General features: G+C 39.5%; 1 protein-coding gene across 1 annotated transcript in view; it reads right to left on the bottom strand.

Moving 5' to 3' along the window:
* Nucleotides 1-17,294, bottom strand: part of cno (adherens junction formation factor afadin) — a 696,676-nt gene that overhangs the window by 84,510 nt on the left and 594,872 nt on the right. The window contains 1 exon segment of the mRNA XM_067122056.1: nt 1,218-1,283. Within this exon segment, the coding sequence (XP_066978157.1) occupies nt 1,218-1,283 (66 nt within the window).

A 17,294-nucleotide genomic window follows, 5' to 3' on the forward strand; every position in this document is an offset into this window, starting at 1 on the left:
AAATGTATCGCAGGGAAAATGAACCACTGGATAGAAATCATTATGTTTTGCATTCCATGTGGTACATCTGCATAATTACATCACTTTTGCAATTCCTATTGAAATTAACGGTATTATTTACTTAGATTATCTTTCTATTTATACTTTGAATCAGTCTACTATACTACTACCTTTTCTTTTCAGGCAAGCTTCTCAGGAATAAGGAAGAGTTATTCACATCTTTCTCCATTTACTTACTATGGCCGATGGACCGTTTCCTTGTGTATTGGCGGCGTCTTCAGGAGTAAATTACCAACAGACATGCAGTTGTATTACTGAAGAGCCCGGCAATAGGCGAGGAAACGGTCCGTCGACTATAAGTAGTAACTGGAAAGAAACGCGAATCATTTTTTTCTTATTCCTGAGAAGTTTGCCAGAAGTGAAAAAGAAATAAAGACTGGTTCAAAGCAGAAATAAAAAGATAGTCTCTGTAATTAATACCATTGTCTATGTAATCATTAAGGGGAAGAAGACGAGTAAAGGGTGGTGAAGAGTATCAAGGAGACACCTTTAAAACTTAGTTGTAAACATTTTAATGTGATTTAAATGTCAGAAAATTCGCCCGAACTCCCAACACAAAAATTGTTTTGGAAAAATAGTCGAGAATGATTAAAAAATGAGCCAGCATGGAATTATTTTTCTTTTATCTAATGCTGTAATCTTTGGAATTCCGAAAACACCTATTACCAAAGGTAGGCCAATTCGATTTCATGAAGACATCAGTTCTGTTCACAAGGCTCCTGCAAAAAAGGATTTACAGTATTTCAGCAAGGATCTCAAGGACGGCGCTGAAACGATCCAAGACCCTGGTGAACATACAACATGTCAACAACCATAACATAACGATGACGATCATAAGTGTAAGCGACAACCTGGACGGTTCCCAATAAGGGGACTTCATGGAACTGCATAATAAGGCAGGTTGCCAGCCGGTTATTCAAATTCTAAGGAAAATGGAATGATATCAAAAGGATATGATAAGGTAAGAGAACTAAATTCAACCACACAAAATTAAAAATTGACGCAAAGTCTATAAAACACCATGATCATATTTTGAAGAAATACTGAAGTATCGAGAAAATCATGAGGAAGTAAAGCGACGTGTGAGAGAGAGAGAGAGAGAGAGAGAGAGAGAGAGAGAGAGAGAGAGAGAATAAAAACAAGGGTGTACAACTAACCTGGTCAGCGGCGCCTCCAGGAACAACACTCTTGATGTAGATGCCAAGTTTGTCTTGATTTACGCCCTGCAAAAAAGGAAGGAGAAACGTTAGATGAGCGGTGCTCCTTACACACACACACACACACACACACACACACACACACACACACACACACACACACACACACACACACTCTGCAAGTTTCATATTTCGAGATTCCATTCTCTACTCAGTAGTAGAATGTTAATAAATATTTTTAAAAACTTATATTAACAAAATGAAAAAAAAATTGCGGTATCAAATCATTGTTTCATAAATCAGCTAAAAACAAAGCCTTAAAACCTGCACAAATTTTAGCTACAGAATGTACAATTAAACGTTATCCTTCTTCATTAACAAAGGTTTCTTGTGCAACTATTAGTTCGAGATAGACAGTTAACTTGATCAAACTGAAATCATGAGCTGTACAAGGAATAATTAACATAAGTATACAAAATGCCCTCGTGCCAACCTATTACACCATTATGGGTGAAAACAGAAAGCAAGACTCGTATAGGCCGCTGGAAATGGATGCTACGGATAACGAGAGAGAGAGAGAGAGAGAGAGAGAGAGAGAGAGAGAGAGAGAGAGAGAGAGAGAGAGAGAGTCTTTAAAATAGGCTAGAAGAGGGAGTCTGGGCATTTCTGTAGGCGTGACGTCCAGAAGAGTCTAAGGGAGCAAAGATGGAATGTGTAGAAGGAATGCCTAGTCAACTCATCATTATGGAAGTGAAATGTGGTCTCACATAAAGTAAAATAAACTACATTGCAAGTGGTAGAGATATACTGCATTACATGGCAAGTAAGAATGGATGAAATGGTAGAAAATGTCAATACAATTGAAAAAGCAGATCAAGGTGGTGTGGCCTAGTACAGAGAAAGAAGAGAGAAGTTGGTGCCTATAAAGCCTGGAACCGTGGCTGGGAGAAGGACGAAATACACAAGCACTGCGCTGATATAACAGCAAAAATGTTGGCACGAAATGATCTTGTTACCCATAAAGTACAAGAGTTTGCGAAATTCATTATGAATTGAGATGTCGTTAGGAGAGCGATAGTGTCCCTGGGGCATGGAGCCGTATCCGGAACATTCGCCGTAAACATTTTTGCCGTAGGAAAACTCGCCTCGGGAATTTTCGCCGTGGGAAACTTTGCCGTATAGGATATTTGCCGTAAGACAATTTCTGTGATGTTTTTTATTTGATCAGTACCAAAACAAATTGAATCCTAGCAATAACTTCGTGACGACATAGGCTGAGCTGCCAAAAAGGAACAAAAAACGGCGCGAAGCCCCGTAAGTGGGGTACATTGCGTGTGCAGAGAATAGTACATTCAAAAGAAACCTTACAACCTTCCTCTTAACATTAAGAAAACTGCACTGTATTTACCGTGTACGCACACTACCTAACGAGAGAGAGAGAGCGCGCGTATTGGCTAGCGGTTACTGAGGGATATAGGTGGGCATGGACTTGGAGTGGGCATCCGATAGGACGTAGGAGTAAGGCAGCGGTGAAACTTGGCCGTGACCTCACTTTCCCGCCTGTACCAAGTAGGGTGCCACATACCGGTATCTACAGTATCTGCTGACCTTCCCGCTTTCTTCGCTCTACACTCGCACACACAGAAAACCTGTCATATTTCCATATCGGTTTCCAAAATTTTAAAATGGCAAACAGCACATTTCTTCGTTATCATAATAAAAGTGGCTGAAGAAATATTATAAAATGTTTATTCAATTGTATTCCAAATTTATTCAATTATATACTCAAATGCCATCGAAAAGCATTTCTCAGTTATAAGAAGGCCTCAATTCGTGCAATGTTGAACAACATTCATCAAACCTCTGATTCAAGCAAAAGAAAATAACTACCAAAGAAAACCTGACTTCACTCCACCCAGCTGCTTGGCAGCAAAGGGAATAATGGGCTGTGTACTGGCTACACTGCATGGCCGAGCGGTGATTGTGCGCGCGGACCGAAAATCTTCAGCCGGTCTCGGCCGTGTTTTGGACGGCATAGCATCAACTACGATCATCGATGGAGACCCCATGAAAACGCCGCTAGAGAGATTTACGGCTTTTGAGAAAGAACAAAAACGTTATTTAATGACGGAGAATGATGGTGTGACGAATATGAATACCACAGGCCCCATTACACCACAAATTATTATTGTATACACACACATTCATACAAAACAGCCAAAAAAGTAATTCATTAACCTGTTAAGTCAACTTCTGCACACGGGAATGAGCGCACAAAAACGAAAAACAAAATGAAGACAACTAAAGTTCATCAATATAGTTATAATATTAAGTTTTATTTCAGTGAACACTGCTCTTAACCACAGAACTCCAGCTTCTCATAAAGTAGAGCTACCATCCACAGCATGCAGACACCACGAAGCCCAGTTGTCTAAGAGCTTGATTTTCTTCGCCGTCAAAACTTGGAAGAGTCCCTCTTGGCACTTGTCAATAATGAAGTTAAATAACAGACACTAATGTTAGCAGTGCCCAGCTTCTTTACCTTTATCTATTCACAAAATCTTCTCATCTGAGCTCAAGAAAAAATTCTTTTATTTCTTATTATTCTCTAATTATCATCTTCCTCTGTATTACTATACATCCACTGTCGCACCAGTCCATTTCGCTTTTTCCACACATATGTGCGCATATTGTGAATGGTATAACACCCAAATTACCAGACACAAACACACACACACTATAAGCATTTAAATTTGGAAGCACAGTGAACAATGCAAGGCCAGAACTGATAAACCACTGTGGTCTCAGTGGTTAATTAAATAAAAGCAGCTTTAGGCCCATGAATGATACATAAGACTGAAGAATAAAGAATGTGATGACGGAGAATGAAAACAAACCCAACACGATGGTGGTGAAAGTGATGACAGAAAACAAACCCAACACGATGATGGAGAATGAAAACAAACCCAAAACGATTGTGGAGAATTAAAGCAAACCCAAACTGATGATGGAGAATGAAAGCAAACCCAAAACAATGATGAAGAAAGAAATTTAACCCAAAACGATGATGGTGAATGAAAGCAAACCAAAAACGATGATGGAGAATGAAAGCAAACCTAAAACAATGGTGGAGAATGAAAGCAAACCCAAAACGATGATGGAGAATTAAAGCAAACCAAAAACAATGGTGGAGAATGAAAGCAAACCAAAAACGATGATGGAAAATGAAAGCAAACCCAAAGCAATGGTGGAGAATGAAAGCAAACCCAAAACAATGATGAATAATGAAATTTAACACAAAATGATGACGGAGAATGAAAACAAACCAAAAACAATGGTGAAGAATGAAAGCAAACCAAAAATGAAGGATAATGAAAACAAACCCAAAAGAATGGAGAATGAAAACAAAAGCAAAACAATAACAGAGAATGAAGGCAAGCCGAAAACAATGATAAAGAATGACGGCAAACCCAAAATAATGATGGAGAATGGAAACAACCCAAAACGATGGTGGAGAATGAAGGCAAAAACAAAACAACAGTGGAGAATGAAAACAAACTCAAAACGATGATGGAGAATGAAGGCAAACCCAAAATGATGGTGGAGAATGATGGCAAACCCAAAATTATGGTGGAGAATGAAGGCAAACCCAAATGACAGAGATTGAAGGCAAACCCAAAACAACGATAGAGAATGAAGACAAACCCAAATTGATTGTGGAGAATGAATGCAAACCTAAAATGTTGGTGGAGAATGAAGGCAAACCCAAAATCATGGTGGAGAATGAATACAAACCCAAAATAATGGTGGAGAATGAAGGAAAACCCAAAACAATGATGGAGAATGAAATCACACCCATAATGATTGTGGAGGATGAAAGCAAACCCAAAATGATTATGGCAAATGAAAGTAAACCCAACACAATGATGGACAATGTAAGCAAACCCAAAACGATGATGGCGGATGAAAACAAACCCAAAAATATGATGGAAAATGAAAACAGACCCAAAATGATGACAAGGAATGAGAGTAAACACAAAATGACGGAGAATGAAAGCAAATGCAAAACAAATGGCAGGGACTGAAAGCAAACCCAAAATAAAAATGGAGAATGAAAACAAACCCAACACAATGATGGTGAATGGAAGCAAACCAAAAATGATGATCGAGAATGAAAGGAAACCAAAAACGATGATCGAGAATGAAAGGAAACCCAAAATGGAGGATAATGAAAGGAAACCCAACAAGATGATGGAGAATGAAAGCTAAAACAAACTGATGGTGAAGAATGAAAGCAATCCCAAAACGATGATGGAGGATAAAAATAAACCCAAAATATTGAAAGATAATGAAAAGAAACCCAAAATGATGGTGGAGAATGAAAGCAAACATGGAGGATAATGAAATGAAACCAAAAACTATGTAAGAGGATGAAAGGAAACCCAAAATGATGGTGGAGAATGAAGGCAAACCCAAAAAATGATAGAGAATAAAGGCAAGCCCAAAACTATGATGGAGAATGAAACCAAACCCAAAACGATGATGGAGAATGAAACCAAACCCAAAACGATGATGGAGAATGAAAGCAAACCAAAAACAATGGGGAATGAAAGGAAACCCAAAATGATGGTGAAGAATTAAGGCAAACTCAAAACGATGATGGAAAATGAAAGTAAACCCAAATCTATTATGGAGAATGAAAGCACACCCAAAACAATGTTGGAGAATGAAAGGAAGCCCAAAATGATGGTGGACAATGAAGGCAAACCCAAAACAATGATAGAGAATGAAGGCAAACCCAAAACAATGATGGAAAATGAAAGCAAACCCAAATCTATTAAGGAGAATGAAAGCATGCAAAACACAATGTTGTAGAATGAAAAGAAACCCAAAATGATGGTGGAGAATGAAGGCAAACTCAAAAAAATGATAGAGATTAAAGGCAAACCCAAAACTATGATGGAGAATGAAACCAAACCCAAAACGATGATGGAGAATGAAAGGAAACCAAAAACAATGATAGGGAATGAAAGGAAACCCAAAATGACGGTGGAGAATGAAAGCAAACCCCAAACAATGATTGAGATTGAAGGCAAACCCAACATGATGATGGATAATGAAAGGAAACCCAACATGATGATTGAGAATGAAAGCAAACACAAAACAATGATGGGGAATGCAAAAAACACAAACCAATGATGGAGAATGAGAGCAAACTCAAAACAATGATGGAGAATGAAAGCAAACTCAAAACAATGATGGAGAATGAAAGCAAACCCCAAACAATGATTGAGAATGAAGACAAACCCAACATGATGATGGATAATGAAAGGAAACCCAAAATGATGATGGAGAATGAAAGCAAACCCAAAATGATGATGAAAAATGAAAGCAAACCCAAAATGAAGGAGAATGAAAGCAAATCCAAAATGATGGTGGAGAATGAAGACAAACCCAAAACGATGGTGGAGAATAAAGACAACCCAAAAGATGGTGGAGAATGAAAGCAAACCCAAAATGATGGTGTTGAATGAAAGCAAACCCAAAATGATGAAGAATGAAAGCACACCCAAAATGATGATGAAGAATGAAAGCAAACCCAAAATGATGATGAAGAATGAAAGCAAACCCAAAATGATGATGAAGAATGAAAGCAAACCCAAAATGATGATGAAGAATTAAAGCAAACCCAAAATGATGATGAAAAATGAAAGCAAACCCAAAATGAAGGAGAATGAAAGCAAATCCAAAATGATGGTGGAGAATGAAGACAAACCCAAAACGATGGTGGAGAATAAAGACAACCCAAAAAGATGGTGGAGAATGAAAGCAAACCCAAAATGATGGTGTTGAATGAAAGCAAACCCAAAATGATGATGAAGAATGAAAGCAAACCCAAAATGATGATGAAGAATTAAAGCAAACCCAAAATGACGGTGGAGAATGAAAGGAGCTCAAAATGATGGAGATTGAAAGCAAACCCAAAATGATGAAGAATGAAAGCACACCCAAAATGATGATGAAGAATGAAAGCAAACCCAAAATGATGATGAAGAATGAAAACAAACCCAAAATGATGATGAAGAATTAAAGCAAACCCAAAATGACGGTGGAGAATGAAAGGAGCTCAAAATGATGGAGATTGAAAGCAAACCCAAAATGGTGGAGAATGAAAGCAAACCCATGCTAGGTACACTCGCTATGCGTGTGTTCACACCGAAAGCTATGAATGTTTGCGAACAATTCATCTACTGTTAATCTGTTCATCTTTACTGCTATATTTAAGTTATCTTATATATCAATCTATGAAATCATTTATATTCTTTGAACATTTGCTTCTCCCGTTTGAAAGCGCTGCTGTTTAATAATAATAATAATAATAATAAAACTTGACCATGCACTACTGGAAATAAAATTTTATTTCGAGTACACTTCATACCCCCACGTTAATATAACACTTACAGTACATTTAGATTTAAGCCATGAGGAGGAAACATCTGCTGCGAGACCCAAGTGCGCATGCGCGAGGCGAGCTACGTCCACAACAATTGTGCGCCCGGCAATTTTAAAAGCTATGAACGCTACGTTGCTGACATCGGTAGCATAGTTTCGCCCTGGTGTGAACGGGCTCGCCTAAAACAATTATATGTCCCAAGAATTCCAACGGCTTCTCATAAGAAACTGGCAAGTTGAATATTAATAATCTGGATTAAAGTAGTTGGAGAATATTCATATCTTGTCACCTTTAAAATGGGTTCATGTCAGGTCAAATAATCAGGAGACTACGGCGAGACCAATAATATTAACAATGCTGTAAAAACTACCACTACCAGCGCATACTTGCTTCCACGCGTGTCAGTGCCTTAGCAAGCACCGCAATTATGGACCGAAAGAGGGAAATTCTGCATGGACTGAAAGCCTAAACATCTATTATATAGTTTCTTAAAAATCGGTTTATTATTTCTTCCGTAATCCTGAAATCAGATCTGCAACATACTAAATGGGGGGGGTCTTCCATTTTTCTTAACTCTCCTGGCTTTCACAACATAAGAAGGAGACGATAACTGAAGTCTACCCATCTAGACTGTGAGTCTGCCAAACGATACTTATCGCTACACAAAGCCAAAAAGAAAGACTATTCATGGACTATACAAGATTTATGTTATCTAGCTGACCACCCGTATTCAACATCATGATTTTTACTTGCAATGAAATGCTCTTCGTTGGGGAGTCGGTAGAGCTGTGACTAGCACTCGCTAGGCCCGAGTTCGAGTCTCCGGCCGGCTGATGAAGAGTTAGAGGAATGTGGTTTGGATTCCACAATAAGGTGTAGGTCCCGTTGCTAAGTAACCAACTGGTTCTTAGCCAGGTAAAATAAGTCTAATCCTTCGGGCCAGCCCTAGGAGAGCTGTTAATCAGCTGTGGTCTGGTAAAACTAAGGTATATTTTTTTTACTTGCAATGAAAATGACAGTTTAAGTGCCAGGCAACAACTTGCTAGTAATACAGACCCTACAATAAAGTTACCAACCAATATGAAAAGCTATTGATTAGATAAAACAAATGCATTATTACCACTCTTACCGCAGCATTCCAAGGTATAACACTTGTAATATATTCATGTATTACTATTATCACATTAATAATCAAACGACCACACATTCATACGAATCAGTCTAGAAAGCCATTCAGGGCAGTGTACAGCAAATGTCCTCGGCACAGATTGCCCATATGTGAAAAAGGGTCAAGAAAATCTAAGATGACTGTGAGTGAACAGAGTTTCGAATATTAGCACAGCTCCTCTGAAACTTAACAGGACGGGTTCTAATATCTATTTATGCAACTGGTACAAGTTCGGTCCTGATACAAGACTTCAGAATAAGGAAGTTCAACCTTTAACTTCATTTTCCGAAAAGTCTTATCAAAAGAACCACTGTATCTGTGTCATCCCTAGGAGGAGGACGGTAACATCTATAAAACAGTTAATATACATTAAATAAACTCATGCCGACCAGAAAGCAGCGAAATATAACATCCGTTTTCGAATGGGAGCCACGCACAGACACAATCACTCTTCAAATCCTGTTCCATTGTTACCCACGAATGCGGTGACGCCAGCAAGGTCCTTCGATAAAGAAAAAACTGTACAGAATACACAAATAGGTGTTGCTATAATTGTGACATTACATATCCTGACACATAGAAAATGTCACTATAACTTCTTTCATTTCCTGTTAACAAATGACACAAATCATCTCTGTTGTAATAATGAACAAGACTGTGTGTGTATATATATATATATATATATATATATATATATATATATATATATATATATATATATATATATATATATATATATATATATATATATATATATATATATATATATATATATGCGCTATCATATGTGAAAAGGAGGTAGAACGATACTTTGGGAAAAAGTGTACAATTTGAAAGTGTTACTACGATAAAGAGGAGGAGAGGAATACCTAAAAAGTGCTGGAGAGGAGAGGAGAGGAGAGGATCGGAGGCGTGGAAGAGGTAAAGGAAGAAGGGACTTAATACCCAGGAAGTTTGCGAGTATAATCAAGATGAGGTGAGTGGCGCGACATCTGTTGTGGGATTAGACACGTTGCTGCAGGTGTGAAGTGGTTATACAGTGGGCACAGGTGGTCGTCCACGAATCGAAAGTGAATGATTGTGAAACTGAGCAGTGTCTTGTTTGTTGCTCTGCACCGTTAGTGGACATAGCAGAATTCAGACAAAAGTATATACAGAAAGAGTAATATACGACATACGTGAAACTAGTTAGATGTATGCAAAGGGATGAAGACGACATCAGATGTTACAGTAAAATAATATCATCTCTCAAAGAAAAATAACTGTACTGTATACTAAACAAACATGGTGTATAAAATTTGGCGCCAGACGTTACTGATATGAAAACCACAGATGCATGTGTTAATGAAAATAGCTTTAGAGAAATATGACGTTACACAAACGTTCTGATATGACCATCGTATATAGACAGCTATATTGTCTCAAGAGATTAACTACGCAAATAATTAGTTTTCTAGGCAAAAGCATCTTCTTACAAACGCACCCCAAAACACCGTAGAGCAAACCTGGCTAATAAACTTCTTATAAAGGCCCACAAGACAACAGAAGGCAGCGTTCAAAAGGAAAATGTCCATAACGTCTCCCGTACAAGAAAATATCCATTGACAGCAATATTTCCGTATACCACATCGTTTCTTTCATGCCGTGCCGCCGTCATACGTTCAAAGAACCACAACCAATCATTTGCACCTACAGAAAAGGTAAACAGACTTCCCCTCATTCAGAAAGGATTAACGCACGCAAGCAGAGAGAGAGAGAGAGAGAGAGAGAGAGAGAGAGAGAGAGAGAGAGACGCAAACAAACATCCTCACTGAGGATTAGGAAGGTATCCTTTCCCTACGATCCATCTCTACGGCGATTAGGCCTTACGACGTGGTTTGTAGATTCTGAGACGGGTATAAATAAATAAGGCCCGGTGCCATGGAAGGGGCAGACGCGGACAGGGAGCAGTCTGCTTAACGAAGCGGTCTTGGCTGAAGAAGACTGGAGTTGGAGTTGGAGTTGGAGCTGGAGCTGGAGCAAGAGGAGGAGGAGGAGGAGACTGGATGGTGAAACGGAAATATTCACAGCAACCCTCATACTCAGGGCCGTCCAATATGAAGTCTCCTATATTTAATAGCTGGCTCATTTCAGCAACTGGTATGTGGCAAACAGACGCGTGAACCCAACGATGGTTCTACGCAATTCATGTGCCAGGCTTTTAATTAAGGTCTTAAACATAGATTGCTGAATGTTACCTTGAGAGACAAGGCTACATGTTGAAACACTCGTCATAACTAAGGCGGCGACTGAGTCTGCGTCGCTTCACTGTCCAAAATCTTTTCGCCAAGAAAAGCGACAGGCTGGAAGTTCTCCTTCGTTGCTGAAGACAACAAAAAATATTCAAATGATATATGACAGACCAGAAAGACCTGCGCAACGGGAGATAGCACAACATACTCGGCCACAAATGTCTAGTTCACTATACCTTGGGCATACCTTCAAGGTCTATCCATAACCTATTTCTATCGTCGTTTCTAAACCTGGCAGCAGTTCGAATTCTTGGAAGTAAGTCATTCCCAAGGTTTGGACGATGTTTGTGGCTTAATGTTAAAAAAAAAAATTCATCATGTGTAAGAGGCAGATTACATATATATATATATATATATATATATATATATATATATATATATATATATATATATATATATATATATATATATATATATATATACACACACACACATATACATATATATACACACACACACACACACACACATATATATATATATATATATATATATATATATATATATATATATATATATATATATATATATATATCCAATAAACGAGTCATGATTAGACAACACGAACATTACTTGGCTTCATAGACTCGACCACCGTGGTGACAGTTTTTAATCAATATATTCGGCCCATCACGTACAGTATATTACCCATTAAAACATATTTTTAAGAAAAAGACACTTACAACTATCGACTAATGGTGTTCTTCATCAAACGAAGCCTCCCTGAAGGCACGTTCGGAATTTGGTTTCAAGAAAGGAAAGCAATGTGAAGCCATGGACCAAACAAAGAACCCTATGCTACAAATCATGTGAGATTATCGTTCGGTGTGCACAAGTCTGCGGTTGAGAAAAGGTTAGAGAAAAAGCGACAAACTAGAGCGGTGAGAAAAGTGGCGGCCGCGTTGAGCACCTTTGCCACCGCAGGCAGAACTTTACTTATAACAAAATGGCGTGCTGGATTTTGCTATTGACAACCAGACGAACACCTCGAAAAAGACGAAAAGTATGAAGCGGAATTCCGCTACAAACTATTCAGAAACAAGTACAATGTCTGGATATAAATATGAAGAATGTTTACACTGAATAGATAAAGGGACGCCGAAGCCTGGGCGTCACAAGAGGAAGGTGGGACGACCACTAAGGTAGGGGAGAGGTTGGGGTGTGACGTCATTTCCTGCTGGCGATTCACTCTCCCGTGACACAACAAAGGCCAGACCAGGTGCTCTATTGAGGGCTATGAAAGGGATGGCCGAAACCCACAGATAATCAGTGACAGGCAACTACGACTTCTCATACAAGGCATGTTTCCACAAGTAGCTCTCACACAGCGTCTCAGATCCTGAATCTTCCAACATCATGTCTTCGTTTTCACTAGCAGCACAAACTTAAGCGCACGTTTTATACATTGTCTGCGTCCCATCTTCACCCAGGCGTAACTGCCATAACCTCGGACCTCCCCCTACCCACGTCACCCACACCATCCCCTTAATGCCCACAAGGGAAGGTAGAGCGGGATTTTTCCCCTGTTATCCGAGGTTGTGTCATCTTCCAAGAGAATCTCTTTGCGTAAGCCATTAAGCGTATGTGAGAAAAAGAGAAGAAAGGACGATCGCTAGGGAAAAGCGACGCGGTGACATAGAAAGAAACCCCTCCCTGTTGACTTTGGGTTTAAAAATCACGAAGAGTTTATGTTTTTTCTGTAAGCCAACAGCTAATCCATAACACCAAACAGGCAACATTTACGATATATGCATCAAGCATAGGCATTAAGCAGTCAGACTGACGGGAACGATAACTGGATCGTAATATGTTGTACATGAACACTGAGAACACTAAAACTCCTGATCCCAACTCCTGGAACCATTCCTCTCGTAAAGCTCTTGACTGCCTCCTTACATCCTCAGCAGTCACTTCCAAATGCTTACTCTCATTTTCGTCAATGCCTTCGGGTAATAGCCTGAAATAAAATCGCTAAGTTCCAAAATACAGTTGCGTGGCTAACAACCGTGTTACAATTCTTTCAGACTGTGAGCTTTGTACACACACACACACACACACATTATTAAATATAAAGAAAAACACAACTGCAGACATTTTGCATGAAGGGAATATGTACAAGAATCACTTGCAACACCTGCTTAGAAACCTCATAGCAATTAGCATGAACTGCATCACAAGTCTTCCTTTCTGAGTCAGAAGAACTCGGAAGGATCTCAACGACAGCAAACCTATCGACCAGCCTCTGAATAATTAAAACTCCCCTAAATTCCATCTGGACTAATTAGAACATTTTCTTCGCAAAACCAGACATCGTTCTCTTTCTCTACAAATAAACTTTTTATTCACACTACGTGAGCACCTCAGATTACCTTCCCTTCCTTCTCAAATTACTGGAGACAGGAACTTGAAGATCTCGACCTCATTACTCCTTGTTTGTGTATGAGAAGAAAAAAAGTTGTAGCCTTGTGTTAACTTTTGAAGGGTCCTCGCCTTCCAGTCTAATTACGGTATGTATACAAAGTAGCAGTAAAAGTTAAGAAGCTGCCTTGAAATATTCCTCTGATATTATGTTGTCACTCATTACACTCTTCCCATGATGAATAGTGGGAGAAAAGGCAAGAAATAAAAGTCCTACGAGCAAACAAGAGTCTTTATAAAGCTCGCAATGCTGACTCGAGGGTCCCATAGCTGTTTTCACGAGAGCTTTAGACATTGCTATTCAGCGTCAGTGGACTGGGTGACAAGTGTTACAAGGTATAACCATCATAATGCACCACCTTTTTTCCCATGGAAACTACTTTTTTCCATCAACTACAGTATTTGGCAGTACACAACCGCTTCTTTACACTGTCTCCCAGGCTCCATTTTCGGACTCGTCCAAACGAATACAGCCTCAGCGAAATAAAAGGTCTTCTCTCTAACATGTTTACCCTCCTTCTGCGTTCAGGCCATCCCCCCGTGAAATATCCTCCTTTATCTTTTTTTCTACCAACAACAAAATTAAGACTGAATGAGAACGCTAGGACCTCCCGCAATGAAATTCAATGGCCTTTGTACTAAGTCAAGGTTGGTCTACTCTACATACCTTACTTGACCTGAGGTGGGTGGTTACAAAATCCCGCCTTAAACGCCGCCCCCCGTCCCCTCCACCATTGGGACTGTGACAAAACAAGGTTAGATTCTGACAAAACCAGCAGGAAGAAAAAAAAAAAAGGGGGTGACCATTACGACTTCCAGACAAACAAATTAGCAGTGAAGGTACCCATCAAAACATTTCTTCTTCTACACAAAAATACGAACAGCTTAATTCTCTTCGAAAGACTTAACTTGCCAGAAAGACTTTCATAATTATATACATGATTTACCTCAAAGGATAATGTAAATGAAGTGTGTGTGTGCGAGAGAGAGAGAGAGAGAGAGAGAGAGAGAGAGAGAGAGAGAGAGAGAGAGAGAGAGAGAACGTCACCTTCCAGAAGAAAACAAAAGTAAGCAAGCAAATGGCATGCCTGTACCATTACGACACCAACCACCCCAGCCCCTAAGCTTAGACATACCAACTGTATAAAAGAAGCTTTCACCGAGTTACTGGTGCTTTAATCCAATTGTAAACGAGAGAAAAATAAACCTCCACCTGTCTTTGGATTATGTGCAATCGCTGAGCGAGCAAGTCGACAGGAAACCACTGTTTTCTGAAATAAGAGTGCCACGGATAAGCAAAGGAGAAACATTCAGCAAAGACTCCAGACTACTCGTTGCCCTACTTCTGAACCAAACCATGGAAGGGCAAAAACATAATTTTAGTCTCAAGTACCTTATCACTAGAGATCTATGTGTGTGTGTGTGTGTGTGTGTGTGCTGTACAGTTATGTCAAAATGCTTAACAATCAAGTGAGAGGAAACTATAGGGCATCCACTTTGTCAACAGACTGTTCTCTTTTCATAATGGATGAAAACAAGAAGTGGGCATGACTAAGACGATGAATCTGATCCAAGAACCTCGGTCTCTGGTTGAAATGACGAAAGAACTTTCCTTGTGGCTAAGCACGAACGCTGTCCTGATAGTTTATCTTATTTTATGTAAATGACGAAAAGGACGTTTGGAACGACTTTCTCAACTCGAGGCAAATTTACTCAACCATGACGAAGGACAACAGTCTTTTGCCTTAGTACATGTTTTCGAGTATGGATGAAGGAAGGTACGAAGAATGAAAAATAACTATAGGAGAAGAGTCTGACTCTAGATCACCTCAAGATCAACCGAGCCTTGATGACCGGAGAAGACAAGAATTACGAAACGAGCAGATGTGACGAGGAAACACCTGTGGGTGGAACGCCTACCACCTGCCTCAAATGCGCCTCTCCTCTCATTCGGTTCATCACGGGAGCTTCCTCATCGACTTCCACAGATCATTCCTTGAGAGCGACAGAGGCGCCCTGCACAACACTGCCGTAAAAGCCTTAGTCAGTCAAACCAAATGTCAATTAACCTTATCTTATCGCAATAAAAATTTCTTTCAATTATGATACTACCACTAATGCTATTATTCAAGCTCATTCGCGAGACAGAGGTCAAATAAAGGTCACTTAAACTGCTCTGCCAGCATCCACAGAATAATTGCCAGAATAAAAAAGGAAAAAATATATATAGACAATAAAGCGCACAAGAAAATATTTGAATAGGTTACCACGTTGCGTTGGAGATGTGAGTGCAAATCATTGTTGCCGTAACAGTTTTTCTTTTTTACCACAGGAGTGATCATCCACGAATGCAATGACATTATCCCGTTTTCTGTATAGTCAACACCCCTCCTGGACGAAAAGGGATAAGGGGGGAAATAATGACGCAAAATATCAACGTACCGACCGGCTGAAAACTGAACATTTGAATGAATTCAAGAAGTGACAAAGAACTATAAAATATTTAATCATCAGTCACCAAAAGCAGCAGATCAATAAATGGGCGAACGGTTGGCGAACAGCCCTAACCATTTTCACCCTTAGAAAGGCAGATGAGCTTCATTATACAGTACACGACGAGAAAGTCACTGCCACAAAAGTTGCATCATCGGCAAACTACAAAATCTTACTTTCGAGGCCAAAAATCATATCATTCACAAACTGAGGTTCCTAAACAATACTATTTGGAACATAATACGCACAATAAGTGCACGTGACCCAACAAGTTAATAAACTTGTAATAAATATATATGTATTCATATTTCACACACACACACACACACAAAATACTTGTGAAATCTAAGATAACCTCGTATGCAGCACCCATCTGTGTCCGCATAAGATCCATAATTATGACTCGTATGTACGGGATTCAAATGAACTCGCCCAGTGACTATTGCAGTCTGCATAACTAACGTACGGCAGATTGACACGTCATTTAAGCCCATTGATAAAGAAGAATGAATTTTTGGTACTGAACCTAAATCACAAAGACTGCTTGAAAGTGTCACCAATCATGTAGCGCCACGATTCTAGAATGGACAGTTTAAAAAGACTGGGTACTGGACATCAATGACAAAAGAGCGAGAGCGCGCGAGTGGCAGCGATTCTTCCCAGGGGTTTTCCCAACTTCTCTTCTTGTCACTTCCTTTTTAAACAACCCTTAATATTTCCGTTCCAGGGAATAATCGCACCGCTGTCGCCTTTTTTTTTTTTTCTGCCAAGGCAGCAAACGCGTACAAGAGGAAAATGAAGAGCAGGAGAAACAGGATGGGACGGAAGGTAGAGGTCAAAAAGGGCCCCGACACTTTTTGTTCCAGCCGTGGGAACCATAACGAAAGCGAATGGGGGAAGAAAGGAAACAGCCTGCCGCCCCCGCCCTCCCACCCGCCCTCCTTAACCCAATTGACAGTGTTCAAACATGCTTCCTCTTAATCCTCGACACACACATTTACAGCAACTGAGAGAGAAAGCAAGAGAGAAAACGAGTCTGGTTTAGCTATAGCCTATATAACAAGGGAAAAGATACACTTAAATCTTTCAAATGAAAACGTGCGTTGGCTGCCTTCGCTTCAACTTTAAGGCAGCTAAATTCTTATCAGCTTTTGAAGAAAGCGTGTTACCCAGTGACTAAAAAAATGCACTGCATGGTGAAGCATTATGATCATCTCAATGAGCAATTTATGCTTATGAAATCAAGTGCAACT

The sequence above is a fragment of the Macrobrachium rosenbergii genome, chromosome 2 (genome assembly GCF_040412425.1).
Source record: "Macrobrachium rosenbergii isolate ZJJX-2024 chromosome 2, ASM4041242v1, whole genome shotgun sequence".
Lineage (NCBI taxonomy): Eukaryota > Metazoa > Arthropoda > Malacostraca > Decapoda > Palaemonidae > Macrobrachium > Macrobrachium rosenbergii.